A 20,878-nucleotide genomic window follows, 5' to 3' on the forward strand; every position below is an offset into this window, starting at 1 on the left:
CTGAGGCAAAGAGAAGCAGGGTAACGTGTCCGGGTTCACACAGCTTCTAAGTGTTAGTGTTGATTGCAACTCAGAAACCAAGTAGGTTTCATGACTCTACTATACTGGACATTTAGTTGTGGATAATTAATTTTACCAAAAAGAAAATATTTGATCCATAATATCAGGAATCATACATATATAGCCAAGAATGCCACTATCAACTAAAACAATGGTTCATAAATGTGTACGATGACTTAAGAGCTAAGAGGGCCTTATCTTACAGACATATTGGGTTCAACATTTACAATGTAGGTTAGTAGAATTAAGTGATTACTCAAAGAGCTCTGAAAAGGAGACTTCACATTCAAAAAGCAACTTATACAGGTAGCTAAAATACAGTACCATATATTTCCTCTCATTATTTCTTTTTTTTTTTTTTTCTGAAATGGAATCTCGCTGGAATCCCAGGCTGGAATGCAGTGGTGTGACCTCAGCTCACTGCAACCTGCGCCTCCCGGGTTCAAGCAATTCTCCTGCCTCAGCCTCTCAAATAGTTGGGACTACAGGAGTGTGCCATCGCGCCCAGCTAATTTTTGTTTTTTTTGTTTTTTGTTTTTTTTTTTAGTTGAGATGGGGTTTCACCATCTTGGCCAGGATAGTCTCGATCTCTTGACCTCGTGATCCACCCACCTCAGCCTCCCAATGTGCTGGGATTACAGGCAAGAGACACTGCGCCCAGCCTTTTGTGTTTTTAGAAGAGATGAGGTTTCGCTATGTTGGCCAGGCTGGTCTCGAACTTCTGACCTCAAGTGATCTGCCCGCCTCGGCCTCCCAAAGTGTTGGGATTACAGGCATGAGCCACCTGTGCCCTGCGTCCTTTTATTTTAAAAAAAGATTAACTAAAATTTCAAGATGTTCTATACCAAAATGTTATCTAAAAATAAAAACATCTTTGTGAAAGCACTCTAAATTGAGACAGAAGCAGTTAGAAAATAAAAAACTTTCATGAATTACCTTCCCAGGAGAAATGTCACAAAAGAGAATGCCAAGTTTATGAAGATGATGTAATCCAGTAACCAGGTCAATCCCAAATTCTCTCACAACATCTTCTGGGAGGTTTTCATCTTGAGCAATAACTGTTTTTAAGGAACCACCTGCAAGAAGTTGATTAAAATCACCCATTTTGACCCCCTACCATCACAGAGTACCCGAGACGTTCCATGCTGACAGATACGAACATTGAAAAATGATCAAGACAGTAAACCCTGACATTCTGGTCGAGGAACACACATGTGAGTGAATACAGTGGCCCAAGCGCTGCAACAGAAGTCTATGCCCAAGCACCAGAGACAGATTCAGGAAAGTGCCTGCTCCCTATGGATGAATGGTGAGAGGCAAGCAGGTAAGATGAAAGGATAATAACCCTAACAGCTGCAAATACTAATGGTAAATACCCCAAAACTGTGCACTTAAATCATATTATACTCTCGTTTACTGTTGTGCTGTCAAGTCACATTCTGCAAAGTACTGCATGGCAAAAAAGACTATGCCTTTCCTTAACAGATAATCACAACCCTTAGCATGTGCCATTAATGAAATAAAAGGCCAAAGTCAGGCACATTGAGAATCCCATTGCTATATTCTTCCAAGGTCCCAGTTACTCCTCTACCATCTAAGTGCCAGAAACAAATTTTTGTTTTAAGGGTCAAGATTACAACAGCCAATCCATCAACAGATGAATGGATAAAGAAAATATGGTACATATATACAAGGGAGTACTATTCAGCCATAAAAGAGAGATTTTGTCATCTGCAACAACATGGTTGGAACTGGAGGTCATTATGTTAAGTAAAATAAGCCAGACACAGAAAGACAAACATTGCATGTCCTCACTCATTTGTGGGAGCTGAAAATTAAAACAATTGAAATCATGGAGACAGAGAACAGAAGAATGGCTACCAAAGGTTGGGAAGAGTAGTGGGGAGGTGGCAGGGAGTGGGGATGGTTAATGGGTGAAAATAAATAGTAAGAATGAATAAGAACTAGTACTTGATAATACAACAGGTAGCTAAAGTCAATAATAATTGAACTGTACATTTTAAAATAACTAAAAGAATATAATTGGATTGTAACACAAAGGATAAATGCTTGAGGAAATGGACACCCCATTTACCCTGATGTGCTTATTACACACTGCATGCCTGTACCAACTATGTCATGTTCCCCATAAATATTAATATACATACCTACTATATACCTACACAAATGGAAAATTAATACAACAGCCAAATTCAGAAAACGTAAAGTCTCTGCTGGCATTGGAAAGTTGAGTATGAATTACTATGATGAAGGGAAGAGGTATTTGGGGTTTTATTTTGTTTTGGTGGGTGAGGGGCCGTTACAGACGTAGGCATGTTTTACAGTTAGGATACTACATCTGGTCAGCTGAAGCAAAAAACTAATTCTAGGACTATCTCTTGATAACTTTGTCAATGTGTACATCTATGGAAGTAATTCAACCATAATTCTGTCCTATTGATTCAGAAAAATAAAATCAAGTAAGTTATTAATCCAAATTACTTAAGTTTTGTAAATTCTGTGTCAATATGATAAGTTAGATTCACAAAGCTAGTAATAATTGTATCAATATTCAAGTATCCTTTATTGTTACTCAATGTATAAACAGAAGTACACTAACAGTAGTACTTCATAGTAGTTAATAGTAGTACTTAGTAGTGGTTATTACATTTTTTCCCTGTTAAACTCTTAAAATTTTGAAACTAAAAGCCCAGATAATATGTATTTAGTCACCTTTCTCCCTGTATATAGTCCTAGAAAGCAGTATGAAGGAATGGCTATAATTTGTTATCTCTAATTATTTGTTGGTTCATCTTTGTACTTTTTCACATTGCTTAAAATTTTAGGAGGTACAGTATGCTTTTCACAGAAACAAAAAGATACTTTATAAATGTATTAGCTAATTAATAGCTAGTCAACTTAAAATGTTCGTTTTTATTCCCTGGGAAAATATTTTTGATAAATTAATCACCACTTTAAAACATTTCTAAATTTTTATGTATGTAATGTAATAATACACCAAAGTAAACCCAACCCAGAATTGAATTTACATAATTCTTTTTCCCAAACATCTTTGCTCTTCACCCTTCCCTAACATCCACAGAGCAATAGATTTTCAAGTTAACATAGTAAATAACATCAAAAGTAACAAAACTTACAGCATGTTTTTTTTCAATACTATATTCATAGCACTTTTTACATACTCTTTCTTACCTGTGCAGAGTTCCACCACTAGCCAGAGGTGATTGCTGGTTTCATACCATTCATGAAAAGTTACAATATTCTTGTGTTTAATTTCATGGGTGAGACGGACCTATAAAAACACAGAGCATTCACTCTAAAAAGAAATACCTAAAACTCTTACAACCACTGAGAAAAACCTAAATATACAATTGGTAAGTGGATAAGAAAATGGTGACATTTATTTGGTGGAATTCGATACAGATATTAGAAATCATGATTATGAGGGCTAGTCACACAGAAAAACACTACCTTAAAAATAAACTTTTGGCCGGGCGCGGTGGCTCAAGCCTGTAATCCCAGCACTTTGGGAGGCCGAGACGGGCGGATCACGAGGTCAGGAGATCGAGACCATCCTGGCTAACCCGGTGAAACCCTGTCTCTACTACAAAATACAAAAAAACTAGCCGGGCGAGGTGGCGGGCGCCTGTAGTCCCAGCTACTCGGGAGGCTGAGGCAGGAGAATGGCGTGAACCCGGGAGGCAGAGCTTGCAGTGAGCTGAGATCCGGCCATTGCACTCCAGCCTGGGCGGCAGAGCGAGACTCCGTCTCAAAAATAAATAAATAAATAAATAAATAAAAAATAAACTTTTTTGGCCATGCACGGTGACTCACACCTCTAACAATCCCGGCACTTTGGGAGACAGAAGTGGGCGGATGACTTGAAGTCAGGAGTTCAAGAGCAGCCTGACCAACATGGTGAAACCCCGTCTCTACTAAAAATACAAAAATCAGTTGGGTATGACGGCACACGCCGTTCAGTAGCCTGAAATTCAAGCTACTTGGAGACTAAGGCAGGAAAATTGCTTGAACTCAGAAGGCAGAAGTTGCAGTGTGCTGAGATGGTGCCACTGCACTCCAGCCTGGGTGACAGAGCAAGACTCCATTTCTAAATAAATAAATAAATAAATTTTTTAAAACTTGTGTAATACTCTTTTGCATATCTCTGTAAATATAAATTTGCAAAAGAATTATTTATAGAAAAATGACCAGAAGATATTCACCAACATACCTACTGTTATTAGTGAAACTGCTGGTGTTTTTTAATTCTACTTTTCTCTCATTTTCTATTGGCTATACTAATACACACTACTTTCATAGCCAAGAAAGAAAAAATAATTTTAAAGGGAAAAAATTTCTCCTAAGTAAACATAACCTACCTACTCAATAATATAATAGTTAACTAAGTTGTATTATCAACTGACAAAATATTGTCAACATTAAAATGTATACTTAATTTTAATACATAGAGGAATGAGTGTTATAATGTTAATTGAGAAGGGCAAAAAACAAAATTATACCACGACTAAACCATTAAAGAACAAACTCAGAAACTAGAAGGAAACAAACCAAGACATGAGCAATGATTATCTTCTTTTTTTTTTTTTGAAGGAGTCTTACTCTGTCATCCAGGCTGGAGTACAGTGGTGCAATCTCGGCTCACTGCAACCTCTGCCTCCCGGGTTCAAGCAATTCTCTGCCTCAGCCTCCCAAGTAGCTGGGATTACAGGTACACACCACCATGCCCAGCCAATTTTTGTACTTTTAGTAGAGATGGGGTTTCACCATGTTGGTCAGGCTGGTCATGAACTCCTGACCTCAAGTGATGCACCCGCCTTGGCCTCCCACAGTGCTGGGATTACAGGTGTGAGCCACTGTGCCCGGTTAAGCAATGATTATCTTTAGGTGATAGGACAATTGCCCTTTTTTCTTCTATTCATTTTTCCCTATTGTCTAAGTTTCTACAGTGAAGTTGTACTTTTTTTTTTTTAATTTTTAAAAGAACTCTCAGGATTCTACAATCTACTTTTAAAAATATTCCTGGTCTGGACACCCCACACTTCACACGGTGGAGTACACCCCTGAGAGGAAGCTTCCAAAGCAAGAATCAGACAGGTACACTCGTTGTTCACCAGTATTCTATCTTCTGCAGCCTCTGCTGCTGACACCCAGGCAAACAGGGTCTGGAGTGGACCTCAAGCAATCTCCAACAGACCTACAGCTGAGGGTCCTGACTGTTAGAAGGAAAACTAACAAAGAGGAAGGACAGCCACACCAAAACCCCATCAGTACATCACCATCATCAAAGACCAGAGGCAGACAAAACCACAAAGATGGGGAAAAAGCAGGGCAGAAAAGCTGGAAATTCAAAAAATAAGAGTGCATCGCCCCCTCCAAAGGAACGCAGCTCATCGCCAGCAACGGATCAAAGCTGGACGGAGAATGACTTTGACGAGATGAGAAAAGAAGGCTTCAGTCCATCAAACTTCTCAGAGCTAAAGGAGGAATTACGAACCCAGCGCAAAGAAACTAAAAATCTTGAAAAAAGAGTGGAAGAATTGATAACCAGAATAATTAATGCAGAGAAGGCCATAAACGAACGGGCAGAGATGAAAACCATGACATGAGAAATACATGACAAATGCACAAGCTTCAGTAACCGACTCGATCAACTGGAAGAAAGAGTATCAGCGATTGAGGATCAAATGAATGAAATGAAGCGAGAAGAGAAATCTAAAGAAAAAAGAAGAAAAAGAAATGAACAAAGCCTCCAAGAAGTATGGGATTATGTAAAAAGACCAAATCTACGTCTGATTGGGGTGCCTGAAAGTGAGGGGGAAAATGGAACCAAGTTGGAAAATACTCTTCAGGATATCATCCAGGAGAACTTCCCCAACCTAGTAGGGCTGCCCAACATTCAAATTCAGGAAATACAGAGAACGCCACAAAGATACTCCTCGAGAAGAGCAACTCCAAGACACATAATTGCCAGATTCACCAAAGTTGAAATGAAGGAAAAAATCTTAAGGGCAGCCAGAGAGAAAGGTCGGGTTACCCACAAAGGGAAGCCCATCAGACTAACAGCAGATCTCTTGGCAGAAACTCTACAAGCCAGAAGAGAGTGGGGGCCAATATTCAGCATTCTTAAAGAAAAGAATTTTAAACCCAGAATTTCATATCCAGCCAAACTAAGTTTCATAAGCAAATGCTTACAGATTTTGTCACCACTAGGCCTGCCTTACAAGAGACCCTGAAGGAAGCACTAAACATGGAAAGGAACAACAGGTACCAGCCATTGCAAAAACATGCCAAAATGTAAAAACCATCGAGGCTAGGAAGAAACTGCATCAACTAACAAGCAAAATAACCAGTTAATATCATAATGGCAGGATCAAGTTCACACATAACAATATTAACCTTAAATGTAAATGGACTAAATGCTCCAATTAAAAGACACAGACTGGCAAACTGGATAAAGAGTCAAGACCCATCAGTCTGCTGTATTCAGGAGACCCATCTCACATGCAGAGACACACATAGGCTCAAAATAAAGGGATGGAGGAAGATCTACCAAGCCAATGGAAAACAAAAAAAAGCAGGGGTTGCAATACTAGTCTCTGATAAAACAGACTTTAAACAATCAAAGATCAAAAGAGACATAGAAGGCCATTACAGGCCGGGCGCAGTGGCTCAAGCCTGTAATCCCAGCACTTTGGGAGGCCGAGACGGGCGGATCACGAGGTCAGGAGATCGAGGCGGAGCTTGCAGTGAGCCGAGATCGCGCCACTGCACTCCAGCCTGGGCGACAGAGCGAGACTCCGCCTCAAAAAAAAAAAAAAAAAAGAAGGCCATTACATAATGGTAAAGGGATCAATTCAACAGGAAGAGCTAACTATCCTAAATATATATGCACCCAATACAGGAGCACTCAGATTCATAAAGCAAGTCCTTAGAGACTTACAAAGAGACTTAGACTCCCATACAATAATAATGGGAGACTTCAACACCCCACTGTCAACATTAGACAGATCTATGAGACAGAAAGTTAACAAGGATATCCAGGAATTGAACTCATCTCTGCAGCAAGCAGACCTAATAGACATCTACAGAACTCTCCATCCCAAATCAACAGAATATACATTCTTCTCAGCACCACATCGCACTTATTCCAAAATTGACCACATAATTGGAAGTAAAGCACTCCTCGGCAAATGTACAAAAACAGAAATTATAACAAACTGTCTCTCAGACCACAGTGCAATCAAACTAGAACTCAGGACTAAGAAACTCAATCAAAACTGCTCAACTACATGGAAACTGAATAACCTGCTCCTGAATGACTACTGGGTACATAACGAAATGAAGGCAGAAATAAAGATGTTCTTTGACACCAATGAGAACAAAGATACAACATACCAGAATCTCTGGGACACAATTAAAGCAGTGTGTAGAGGGAAATTTATAGCACTAAATGCCCACAAGAGAAAGCTGGAAAGATCTAAAATTGACACTCTAACATCACAATTAAAAGAACTAGAGAAGCAAGAGCAAACACAGTCAAAAGCTAGCAGAAGGCAAGAAATAACTAAGATCAGAGCAGAACTGAAGGAGATAGAGACACAAAAAACTCTCCAAAAAATCAATGAATCCAGGAGTTGGTTTTTTGAAAAGATCAACAAAATTGATAGACCGCTAGCAAGACTAATAAAGAAGAAAAGAGAGAAGAATCAAATAGACGCAATAAAAAAAGATAAAGGGGATATCACCACCGACCCCACAGAAATACAAACTACCATCAGAGAATACTATAAACACCTCTACACAAATGAACTAGAAAATCTAGAAGAAATGGATAATTTCCTGGACACTTACACTCTCCCAAGACTAAACCAGGAAGAAGCTGAATCCCTGAATAGACCAATAGCAGGCTCTGAAATTGAGGCAATAATTAATAGCCTACCAACGAAAAAAAGTCCAGGACCAGATGGATTCACAGCTGAATTCTACCAGAGGTACAAGGAGGAGCTGGTACCATTCCTTCTGAAACTATTCCAATCAATAGAAAAAGAGGGAATCCTCCCTAACTCATTTCATGAGGCCAACATCATCCTGATACCAAAGCCTGGCAGAGACACAACAAAAAAAGAGAATTTTAGACCAATATCCCTGATGAACATCGACGCAAAAATCCTCAATAAAATACTGGCAAACCGGATCCAGCAGCACATCAAAAAGCTTATCCACCATGATCAAGTAGGCTTCATCCCTGGGATGCAAGGCTGGTTCAACATACGCAAATCAATAAACGTAATCCAGCATATAAACAGAACCAAAGACAAGAACCACATGATTATCTCAATAGATGCAGAAAAGGCCTTTGACAAAATTCAACAGCCCTTCATGCTAAAAACTCTCAATAAATTCGGTATTGATGGAACGTATCTCAAAATCATAAGAGCTATTTATGACAAACCCACAGCCAATATCATACTGAATGGGCAAAATCTGGAAAAATTCTCTTTGAAAACTGGCACAAGACAGGGATGCCCTCTCTCACCACTCCTATTCAACATAGTGTTGGAAGTTCTGGCTAGGGCAATCAGGCAAGAGAAAGAAATCAAGGGTATTCAGTTAGGAAAAGAAGAAGTCAAATTGTCCCTCTTTGCAGATGACATGATTGTTTATTTAGAAAACCCCATTGTCTCAGCCCAAAATCTCCTTAAGCTGATAAGAAACTTCAGCAAAGTCTCAGGATACAAAATTAATGTGCAAAAATCACAAGCATTCTTATACACCAGTAACAGACAAACAGAGAGCCATTTCATGAATGAACTTCCATTCACAATTGCTTCAAAGAGAATCAAATACCTAGGAATCCAACTTACAAGGGATGTCAAGGACCCCTTCAAGGAGAACTACAAACCACTGCTCAGTGAAATACAAGAGGACATAAACAAATGGAAGAACATACCATGCTCATGGATAGGAAGAATCAATATCGTGAAAATGGCCATATTGCCCAAGGTAATTTATAGATTCAATGCCATCCCCATCAAGCTACCAATGAGTTTCTTCACAGAATTGGAAAAAACTGCTTTAAAGTTCATATGGAACCAAAAAACAGCCCGCATCTCCAAGACAATCCTAAGTCAAAAGAACAAAGCTGGAGGCATCACGCTACCTGACTTCAAACTATACTACAAGGCTACAGTAACCAAAACAGCATGGTACTGGTACCAAAACAGAGATATAGACCAATGGAACAGAACAGAGTCCTCAGAAATAATACCACACATCTACAGCCATCTGATCTTTGATAAACCTGAGAAAAACAAGAACTGGGGAAAGGATTCCCTATTTAATAAATGGTGCTGGGAAAATTGGCTAGCCATAAGTAGAAAGCTGAAACTGGATCCTTTCCTTACTCCTTATACGAAAATTAATTCAAGATGGATTAGAGACTTAAATGTTAGACCTAATACCATAAAAACCCTAGAAGAAAACCTAGGTAATACCATTCAGGACATAGGCATGGGCAAGGACTTCATGTCTAAAACACCAAAAGCAACGGCAACAGAAGCCAAAATTGACAAATGGGATCTCATTAAACTAAAGAGCTTCTGCACAGCAAAAGAAACTACCATCAGAGTGAAAAGGCAACCTACAGAATGGGAGAAAATTTTTGCAATCTAGTCATCAGACAAAGGGCTAATATCCAGAACCTACAAAGAACTCAAACAAATTTACAAGAAAAAAAACAAACAAACCCATCAAAAAGTGGGCAAAGGATATGAACAGACAGTTCTCAAAAGAGGACATTCATACAGCCAACAGACACATGAAAAAATGTTCATCATCACTGGTCATCAGAGAAATGCAAATCAAAACCACAATGAGATACCATCTCACACCAGTTAGAATGGCAGTCATTAAAAAGTCAGGAAACAACAGGTGCTGGAGAGGATGTGGAGAAACAGGAACACTTTTACACTGTTGGTGGGATTGTAAACTAGTTCAACCATTATGGAAAACAGTATGGCGATTCCTCAAGGATCTAGAACTAGATGTACCATATGACCCAGCCATCCCATTACTGGGTATATACCCAAAGGATTATAAATCATGCTGCTATAAAGACACATGCACACGTATGTTTATTGCAGCACTATTCACAATAGCAAAGACTTGGAATCAACCCAAATGTCCATCAGTGACAGACTGGATTAAGAAAATGTGGCACATATACACCATGGAATACTACGCAGCCATAAAAAAGGATGAGTTTGTGTCCTTTGTAGGGACATGGATGCAACTGGAAACCATCATTCTTAGCAAACTATCGCAAGAACAGAAAACCAAACACCGCATGTTCTCACTCATAGGTGGGAACTGAACGATGAGATCACTTGGACTTGGGAAGGGGAACATCACACACCGGGGCCTATCACAGGGAGGGGGGAGGGGGGAGGGATTGCATTGGGAGTTATACCTGATGTAAATGACGAGTTGATGGGTGCTGACGAGTTGATGGGTGCAGCACACCAACATGGCACAAGTATACATATGTAACAAACCTGCACATTATGCACATGTACCCTAGAACTTAAAGTATAATAAAAATATATATATATATATTCCTGGTCTGGCCAGGTGTGGTGGTTCACGCCTGTAATTCCAGTACTTTGGGAGGCCAAGGCGGGCAGATCACAAGGTCAGGAGATTGAGACCATCCTGGCTAACATGGTGAAACCCTGTCTCTACTAAAAATAAAAAAATTAGCCTGGCATGGTGGCAGGCACATGCAGTCCCGCTCCTCAGGAGGCTGAAGCAGGAGAATGGCGTGAACCCGGGAGGCAGAGCTTGCAGTGAGCCAAGATTGTGCCACTGCACCCCAGTCTGGGCAACAGAGCAAGACTCTGTCTCAAAAAAAAAAAAAAAAAAAAAAAAAGCAATTCCTGGTCAATGGCAGTGGCTCATGCCTGTAATCCCAACACTTTAGGAGGTCAAGGCAGGAGGATCACTTGAGCCAGGGGTCCCCAACTCCTGGGCCGTGGACCGGTCCAGGTCCATGGCCTGTTAGGAACCAGGCCAGACAGCAGCAGGTGAACAGTCAGCAAGCAAGCATTACTTCTTGAGCTTGCCTCCTGTCAGATCAGTAGCAGCATTAGATTCTCACAGAAGTGCAAACGCTATTGTGAACTGCGCATGGGAGGGATCCAGGCTGCCCACTCCTTATGAGAATCTAATGCCTGATGATCTGAGGTGGAACAGTTTCATCCCGAAACAATCCCCACCCCATGAAAAAACTGTCTTCCACAAAACCAGTCCCTGGTGTCAAAAAAAAAGTTGGGGACCAGTGCCACAGTTTTATATATATAAACATATATATAAACATAGAAATTGACCCTTCTAGTCTTAAAGCTTGAAACTTACATCTGTTTTATTTGAACTGCTTCCTCAGGAAAGGACCCCCCCCCAAACCTCTCAAAAAGTATCAAGGAACTGAAGCTCACCAGATCACCATACCCAGACATGAGGCACCAGGCCCCTGATTCATCATGATTGCTTCCTTTCACCTCCAAAGGTCTGTTTTCTCACACATTGCTATGTTTCTTTCCTGTTATATGAACCCCTAATTTTAGTCAGTCAAGGAGATTGGTTTTTGAGACTGAGCTCCCATCTCCTTGGCAGCAGCACCTGATTAAAGCCTTCTTCCCTGGCAATAGGTGTCATCTCAGTGATTGGTTTTCTGTGTGGAAAACAGCAGGACCTAGACCAAACCCCTGGTGTTTCAGTAACAGTTTTAACACAAGCCTGAGCAATATAGCAAGACCTCATCTCCACTAAAAATATTTTTTTAATTAGCCAGGCATGGTGATGCATACCTGTAGTCCCAGCTACTCAGTACACTGAGGCAGGATAGCTGGAGCCCAGGAGTTCAAGGCTGCAGTGAACTGTGTTGCACCACTGCACTCCAGCCTGGGCAAGACAGCAAGACCCCAACTCCAAAAAAAAAAAAAAAAAAGAAACATTCTTATTTTCTGTTCGATAAGTATTTAAAAAAAAAAAAAAAAGAAACATCCTAGATGAATCCTAGTGTCATCAATTCACCCTATTGTAAAAGGTATCTTTACAATAAGCACACTGATCTTAAAAATGTACATTTCTGTCAGATCATAAGAATACTCGTGCATAAAAAACAAATAATAAACATGCAAAAGCCTATCTGTTAAAAAATACTAAGTTGTTCTGGAGGTTTTGCTTTCTCCTTTTAAAATTCCACTAAATACGAAAAATAAAACCACAAAAATGTGTGCATTACTAGCAAACCATCAAGATCCAAAATTGCTGACAACTAACAAAGTGCTTTCAATCCTGTCCTTTTTTTTTTTTTTTTTTTTTGAAACAAGGTCTCACTCTATACCCAGGCTGGAGCACAGTGGCACAATCATGGCTCACTGTAGCCTTCATCTATTGGGCTCAAGGGATCCTCCTCCTCCCTCAGCCTCCAGAGTAGTGGGGACCATAGTTGCACCACTACATTCGGTTGACTTTTTTGATTTTTTGCATACACAAGGTCTCACTTTGTTGCCCCAGTTGGTCTTGAACTCCTGGATTCAACCAATCCTCCCACCTCAGCCTCCCAGAGTGCTGGGATTACAGGTATGAGTCACTGTGCTCAGCTTTAAAAAATAAATAAATAAATAAACTTTTTTTTAAAGTTACATCCAAACTCTACTACCACTTAACACAAACAGATGAGCCCATATATACAGAGCTCCCCATTTTAAAAATGAAACACTCTGTGAACAACTAGGTGGGCTCATACCGTAGCACAATTAGAGGAAAATGGATCCACATAACTTAGAAGACAGAGGAGTTAAAAAACAGAAAGCAGAGTGACCAAGAGAAAATTTAAGGAGCAACTTGCAAGAAACTACAAAACTAAAATGAAAAACTTAGCCAGGCATGGTGGCACATGCTTGTGGTCCCAGCTACTAGAGAGGCTGAGGCAGGAGGATCCCTTGAGCCCGGAAGTCAAGGCGCAGTGAGCCGTGATCACATCACTGCACCCAGCCTGAGTGACAGAGAAAGAAAGAAGAAAGGAGGAAGGAAGGAAGGAAGGAAGGAAGGAAGGAAGGAAGGAAGGAAGGAAGGAAGGAAGGAAGGAAGGAAGGAAGGAAGGAAGGAAGGGAGGGGGAGGGAGGGGGAGGGAGGGAGGGAGGGAGGGAGGGAGGGAGGGAGGGAGGGAGGGAGGGAAAGAAACTGCAAAACTAATAAGGCCACCAAAGAATAAGGAAGACCACCTGGTGTCCATGTTTAAGGACTCCCACTGATTCAGGCACAGGAAGGGGGAGGTCCTGATGAAAAATAAAGGGGACATGGCAATTACAACAGAATCACCAACAGAATCTGGGCCCCAGCACTTCCTTCCAGCACTCCTCATCATTCAACATATGCCCCATGCCCACTCTTCTAAATGCTGGACCAAACTGCCTCTCAAAGTCTTGCCCTCCACCTTCACCTCAACCACCTATCTATCCATGGTTACTCCACAGACCTACAGTGTTCAATGTGGGAGCGATGTGCCACACAGGGCTACTCAGAACTCAAAAAGTGGCTTGTCTGAACTGGGATGTGCTACAGATGTGAAATACACACAGTATTCTGAAGACTTCATACCAAAAAATAATAAACAATATCTCAATAATAGTTTTTACCGGCCAGGTGCAGTGGCTCACGACTGTAAACCCAACACTTTGGGAGGCCGAGGCGGGCAGATCACTTGAGGTCAGGAGTTTGAGACCAGCCTGGCCAACATGGTGAAATCCTATCTCTACAAAAAATACAAAAATTAGGCGGGCATGGTGGTACATGTCTGAAGTTCCAGGAACTTAGGAGGCTGAGGCAGGAGAATCACTTGAACCCAGAAGGCAGAGGTTGCAGAAAGCCTAGATCGCACCACTGCACTCCAGCCTGGGTGGGAGAGCAAGACTTCATCTCAAATAAATAAAAAAATAAATAGTTTTTACCAATTATATGTTGAAATGATCGTACATTGTGTACACTGGTTTTAGAAATATATTTATTACCAAAGTTAGGCTGGGCGCGATGGCTCACGCCTGTAATCCCAGCACTTTGGGAGGCTGAGGTGGGTGGATCACAAGGTCAGGAGATCAAGACCATCCTGGCTAACACAGTGAAACTCCATCTCTACTAAAAATACAAAAAATTAGCCGGGCGTGGTGGCGGGCGCCTATAGTCCCAGCTACTCAGGAGGCTGAGGCAGGAGAATGGCGTGAACCCGGGAGGCGGAGCTTGCAGTGAGCCGAGATGGTACCACTGCAAGACTCTGTAAGAAAGAAAAGAAAAGAAAAGAAAAGAAAAAGAAAAGAAAAGAAAAGAAAAGAAAAGAAAAGAAAAGAAAAGAAAAGAAAAGAAAAGAAAAGAAAAGAAAAGAAAAGAAAAGAAAGAAAAAGAAAGAAAGAAAGAAGGAAGGAAGGAAGGAAGGAAGGAAGGAAGGAAGGAAGGAAGGAAGGAAGGAAGGAAGGAAGGAAGGAAGGAAGGCAGGCAGGCAGGCAGGCAGGCAGGCAGGCAGGCAGGCAGGCAGGCAGGCAGGCAGGCAGGCAGGCAGGCAAGACAGACATTACCAAAGTTAATTTCACCCATTTGTTTTTCATTTTTCAATGTGGCTACTAAAAAATTCAAAATTAGATTTGTGGCCCCCATTATATTTTTATTAGATGGTGTTGTTAGACTTTTACTAAAAACTGCATTACCAACAAAATCTCTTCCACACATCCTAGCCTGTGACAATATACACACACTTTCCAGCTTGCTCCCACGAGCATTCCAATTCTGGTTAAACTCAACCAACCCTCCACATACTCTGCAGCTACTCAAGCAGGTAAAGCAGAAGCTCCTCAAGCATGTAAAGCAGAAACAAACGGTGCTGCCTGATTTACTTTAAATGTATGATCACAAATCTCAAATGGCCCAAGACAATCTGCTCTTCAAGTGACCATTCACACCTCTTCTTTCCTCTCCTTCCTACCTCCTAACTGATGACTTTGCTTATTTCAGGAAAGGTAGAACCAAACAGAAGAAAACTTTCTCAGGCTCCTGGCGTGGAATCTACCAACTTGCATCTTGTACCATACCCTGCCTCCCCTCAGTTACCCATGCTCCTTCCAAAAGTCAAAGCCTCCCCTTGTATATATGATCCCAACCCCCCTCAAACTTCACTTATATTACTTTCTGCTCTCCACATTATGCTGAGTATTTTTCCATTGCTAATAGACCATTTCCATCAGCATACAAACATGTTGCAATTATTATCTTTACGGAAAAGCTGCTAGTTGCTTACCTAAATCTTTAATAACAGAATTCCTATATGACAAAAACAGCCTTGTGCCTGTCCAGAAAAAGATTTCTCCCACTCCTGCCCAGACAGGGGACACCAACAAGATGTTAACAGGGTCAGTAGCTCAGGTTTCCTGGAAAACACTTAATGGGGTTTATTCAAGGTAACCCCGTGGCACCTCCTTTCTTCCCCTTCCTCCCTGGAAAGCTGACATGGTAACTAAAGCGACATGGCCATCCAGCAACTGTGAAATGGCCTTGCACATAAGCCAAGTTAAATAAGGATAGGAGAGAAGAATGACAGGGAATTGATGACATGGTAGAATCAGTTTGCAAGTGCAGTTTCCTTTACATGAGAGAAAATAAACCACCTGTTTTAATACATGTAATTTCACAGGAGGATGAGGCAGGAGAATTGCCTGAACCCAGGAGGTGGAGGTTGCAGTGAGCTGAAAGCATGCCACTATACTCCAGTCTGGATGACAGAGTGAGATCCTGTCTCAAAAAAAAAGGAAAAAAAAAAAAAAAAAAAAAAACATGTCATTTCAGATCTCAGGAGTCAGAGGTAACTCCTGATAACTCTTTCCATCTCAACCTCCTGTCTCCATCCAGTTATCATCCCATTTCTCTGCTCCTTGATACAGCAAAACTCCTTAAGGATGGCCTCTACCTTCAGTCCCTCTTTTTATAAGAAGTGTACTTATTTATTTTTGTAGAGATAGGGTCTTGCTATGTTGCCCCGGCTGGTCTCAAACTCCTGGCCTCAAGCAATCCTCCCACCTCAGCCTCCCAAAACACCAGGATTACAGGAACGAGCCACTAAGCCCAGCTCGCTCCCCCGTAAACATATTCTAGGCCGGGCGCGGTGGCTCAAGCCTGTAATCCCAGCACTTTGGGAGGCCGAGACGGGCGGATCACAAGGTCAGGAGATCGAAACCATCCTGGCTAACACAGTGAAACCCCGTCTCTACTAAAAAATACAAAAAACTAGCCGGGCGAGGTGGCGGGCACCTGTAGTCCCAGCTACTCGGGAGGCTGAGGCAGGAGAATGGCGTGAACCCGGGAGGCGGAGCTTGCAGTGAGCTGAGATCCGGCCACTGCACTCCAGCCTGGGTGGCAGAGCGAGACTCCGTCTCAAAAAAAAAAAAAAACATATTCTAATTCCAGCTTTCATCCCCACCACTTTCTGAAACCACTCTCTTCAAGGTTATCAGTGGCCTCTCCATTGCCAAATCCTCAGTTCTCACCTTATTAGCAGCATCTCACACAAGTGGTTTATCTCATCACCGTATACTACTGTCTTTATTTGACCTCTATTAACATCCCATGATTTGGCCAGTATTTTTAGTTACAGAGAACAGAATCTATTCTGGCTAACAAAAGGACTTATAAGGGGCCTAGATAATTCCAGAATTAATGATGGAAAGTTCCTGAAACAGAATCTAGGCTCAATTTCTGGAAAGAGTTCCCAAACCACACCATAAAACTGAGCCACCAGAGGAGCTCCTATCTCCATCAGAACATTAAGGAATCAAGACTCTGCCAACACAGCTATCACAGCTGTCAGCACCAAAGTGCTGCCTCTGCCACCAGTAGGAAGCCACCACATCCAAACCATACTGCCTCTGCCTCAAGATGTGCTGGCAAATGGATGCCTTGGGGCCTTTACCACTTACATCAGTTTGGAATCCAAGTGTCCTTCTACTGCATCTAATTAATTTAATCACAATCCCACCTAGAACTCTGGCTGCAAAGAGTCAGGGAATTGCAGTTTGTAGCTCCCCAGAGCCTGCAGAACAGGAGAACATGCCAGAATGGGTGATAAGCAAACCAATCCACAGTTACCCACACTCTCCAGCTCCCCTCCTCTCTCACTGGATGCTCCCTTTCACTCTCCTTTGCTGGGTCCTCCTTCTCCTTACACTTGCTAAATGTTACAGCGAAGGTCCTGAGTCCTCTTCTATCTTCCCTCACATTGGCCTAATGTCTTATGCTGATGACATATAATTTTGACACATAAAGATACACAGCATTTCCATCCCTCCAGAAAGTACTTTGTGCCCATTTCCAGATGTCTTCCTTAAATTTACATCTCCACCCTGATCAACCCCCTAAACTGCAGACTCAAATACCCAATGTCTTCCAATGGGCACCCAAAATTAAAATGCCCGAATCCATTGTTTTCCTAGTCTTTTTTCCCTCAGTGTTATCACCATCCTTCCAGTCATGTAGGCCAAAACCCTAGGATAATCATTGACTTCTCTTTCACACCTCACACCCAATCCATGACCAAAAACAATCATCTGTACTCTACACATGTATTCAGACTCTTCATTCATAGAAAGTCAAAACCAGCAAAATTAATCAGTGGAGTTAGAAGTCAAGATCATGATTACCCTTGGGTGGGAAGAAAGAGACTGGCGGGGGCAGGAAGGGCATCTAAAATACTGCTCATGTTATGTCTTGATTATGTGCTGGTTTCACTGGTGTATTTGTTTTATGAAAATTTAAGCATACAATTATGCTTTCCTGTATGTATATACTTCAGTAAAAAGATTCACTCAAAATGGAATACATTTTAGTAATAAAGGAATAACTATAATACTTGCAGTAACACAGGTGAATCTCAATAACATCTTAAGGAAAAGAAGTGTGACACAAAAAAGTACACACCACAGGAACCCATTTACTTGAGGTTCAAGAATAGGCAAAATAATCTACAATGATAGAAGTAAGAACAGTGCTGGGGGCAGTGTTGAAGATGACATCTGGAGAGGTCAGGAAGCACTTTCTGGAGGAATAGACAGACTATTTCTTGATTTGGATGTTACATGACTTGCATACATTTGTTAAAAGTCATTGAACTATACACTATACTATTCAGGTGTGTCTAAGACCTCAAAGATCCCAGAATTACACTAATGCCTGTACTAGATATTCCTCATTCTCTTGGAATCCAGTACATTTCCCAATAGTACTTGTTCTACTTGGAAAGGCATCAGTTTACCATGGTAGCGAAATTTTCCCTGGGGTTGTGCTATCCACCCTTATGGCCAGCATTTGTAGTGTGTGTCACAAGTTGTATTCTCATGGTGAGATAGTTTCTCTGCTGTGATCAGGTTTCCCTGTTGCAGTCAAAGGAACAAGTGATTTAATCGGGATAAGTTTTACAGAAGATGGTGGCATTTGTTCTGGATCCTGATAAGCCTAAAAAGTATCACAAAGCTTCTTGTCTGAAAATTTCTCCCACAGTGGCCCTACTGCAGTCTTTGAAAATTCCCTATTATCCATTCCCCTGAATTAAGCCTTTGACAGATTCCAAAATGCTATCAAAATGTGATCACAGAAGGGGATGATACTTCAAGGAAAATGAATTTGTTACATTAGCTAGACACATCATCCAGCAGGGTCCTAAAATGAAGGAACAAGAGACAGGTAAATTATGACACCTGAAAGTGTGGTTATGAAAAGGTCCAAAGCAAGGGAAAGTACTGAGGAGGACTGTCAACGTGACAACTGAGAACAGCCAGTGGGAAGCATGATGGTAAATGCTATATGGAGAAGAGGAGAAAAAAGGCCATGAAGTCAAACTCTTTGTTACATGTAATTTTTTTCTTGGCCTACCCTGCTGGCCTCCTCAACTGGAGAAGGGGCATAGGTACCATGATCCGACAGATCTGAACCAACTGTAGATCAGGATAATACTGACATCATAGGCAATTGTGAGAAGTGAATGCACCCAGCATAGTGGCTGGAACATATTAGATATACTCAATAAATGGTAGCATATGATGAACTTCTGCAAAGGAAAAGAGTAGAAATGCTTCTGCAAGGTATGGGACACAGGAGTTTCCAAGAGCTAAGACCCCTAAAAAGCAGCGACTTGGACAACCATTTGAATGGAGTGTTCATACATGCCTTGATTCCTCTATCTCACCTATCTAGCTGAGCTACTATCTAGCTCAGAAGTACAGGATCTGCCTCTGACCGATCATTTCGCCCTCTAACACAGCAGACACTCAACAATACGCTTTTGTTGTTGAAGTGAGTGAATGGATCTTGGGAAAAAGAGAGGCTTCCCCAGCCTCTATAAATCAGGAATAAGGCAGACAGAAAACAGTGGCCTTTCTATATCCATTAAAACTCTTGCACATGCTGAAACTGCCCTCATCCTTCTTTCCCACACATGACCCCACATCCCTCTTCTCAACTCTCTTCCAGTTCTGGGTATTTCCCTCTCCATCTACACATTCTCTATGTATTTCTTGTTCCAGTGGTAACTATGACATAACAGACATCATGAAAGAATATTTAAGCCGGGCACAGTGGCTCCCACCTATCATCCCAGCATTCAGGAGGCTGAGGTGGGCAGATCACTTGAGGTCAGGAGTTTGATGGCAGCCTGACCAACATAGTGAAACCCCGTCTCTAATAAAAATACAAAGATTCACTGGGCATGGTAGTGTGCACCTGTAATCCCAGCTACTCAGGAGGCTGGGGCAGGAGAATCGCTTGCACAGGGGAGGCAGAGGTTGCAGTGAGCCAAGATCACACCACTGCACTCCAGCCTGGACGACAGAGTCTGGACTCTGTCTCAAAAAAAAAAAGAAAGAGTGTTTATTAAGTGGCAGGCACTATACTAAATATCCTACTATCTTAGTGAAAGCTAGATATGTCAACAAAATACAAGCAAATTGAATTCAGCAGTATATTAAAAGGATTATGCACTGTAACCAAGTGGGTTTATTCCTGGAAAACAAAGATGGTCGAACATATGAAAATGTAATATACCACATTATGAAGGGGGGAAAAAAGTATGATCATCTCAATTAATACAGAAAATGCACTTGGCAAAATTCAACAACCTTTAAAAAAAAAAAAAAAAAAAAAAAAAAAAAAAAAACTCCACAAGCTAGAATAGAAGGAAACTATCTCAACATAATAAAAGTCATATATGAAAAAGCCAAAGTAAACAACATAGTCAATGGTGAAAGAGTAAAGCTTTTCCTCTAACATAAAGAAGTAGGCAAGAATGTCTGCTTTCTCCACTTCTAGTCAAAATGGTATAAAAAGTCCTAGCCAGAGCAATTACACAAGAAAAAAAAAAAGGCATCCAAATTGGAAAGGAAAAAGTAAAATCAACTCTGTTTGCAGACGGTATGATTGATTTCATATGTAAAAAACCCTAAGGCCAGGTGTGGCGGCTCATGCCTGTAATCCCAGCACTTTGGGAGGCCGAGGCGGGCAAATCACCTGAGGTCAGGAGTTCGAGAGCAGCCTGGCCAACACAGTGAAATCTCATCTCTACTAAAAATACAAAAAAATTAGCCAGGCGTGGTGGCAGGCACCTGAAATCGCAGCTACTTGGGAGGCTGAGGCAGGAGAATCATTTGAACCTGGGAGGCAGAGGTTGCAGTGTGCCAAGATCACGCCA

At 41.4% G+C, this 20,878-nt stretch overlaps 1 protein-coding gene and 1 pseudogene across 6 annotated transcripts in view; one reads left to right on the plus strand and one right to left on the minus strand.

Annotated features, from left to right (window-relative positions):
* Positions 1-20,878, minus strand: part of ULK4 (unc-51 like kinase 4) — a 709,752-nt gene that overhangs the window by 676,004 nt on the left and 12,870 nt on the right. For all 6 annotated transcript variants that reach the window (XM_050780350.1, XM_050780346.1, XM_050780348.1 and 3 more), the window contains 2 exons: positions 3,274-3,373; positions 997-1,136 (listed from right to left, as the gene is read on the minus strand). In XM_050780350.1, the coding sequence (XP_050636307.1) occupies positions 997-1,136; positions 3,274-3,373 (240 nt within the window). The remainder of the gene's footprint in view (positions 1-996; positions 1,137-3,273; positions 3,374-20,878) is intronic.
* LOC126948533 (cytochrome c oxidase subunit 2-like) overlaps positions 1-20,878 on the plus strand; it is a 281,739-nt pseudogene that overhangs the window by 60,218 nt on the left and 200,643 nt on the right.

The sequence above is a fragment of the Macaca thibetana genome, chromosome 2 (genome assembly GCF_024542745.1).
Source record: "Macaca thibetana thibetana isolate TM-01 chromosome 2, ASM2454274v1, whole genome shotgun sequence".
Taxonomy (NCBI): domain Eukaryota; kingdom Metazoa; phylum Chordata; class Mammalia; order Primates; family Cercopithecidae; genus Macaca; species Macaca thibetana.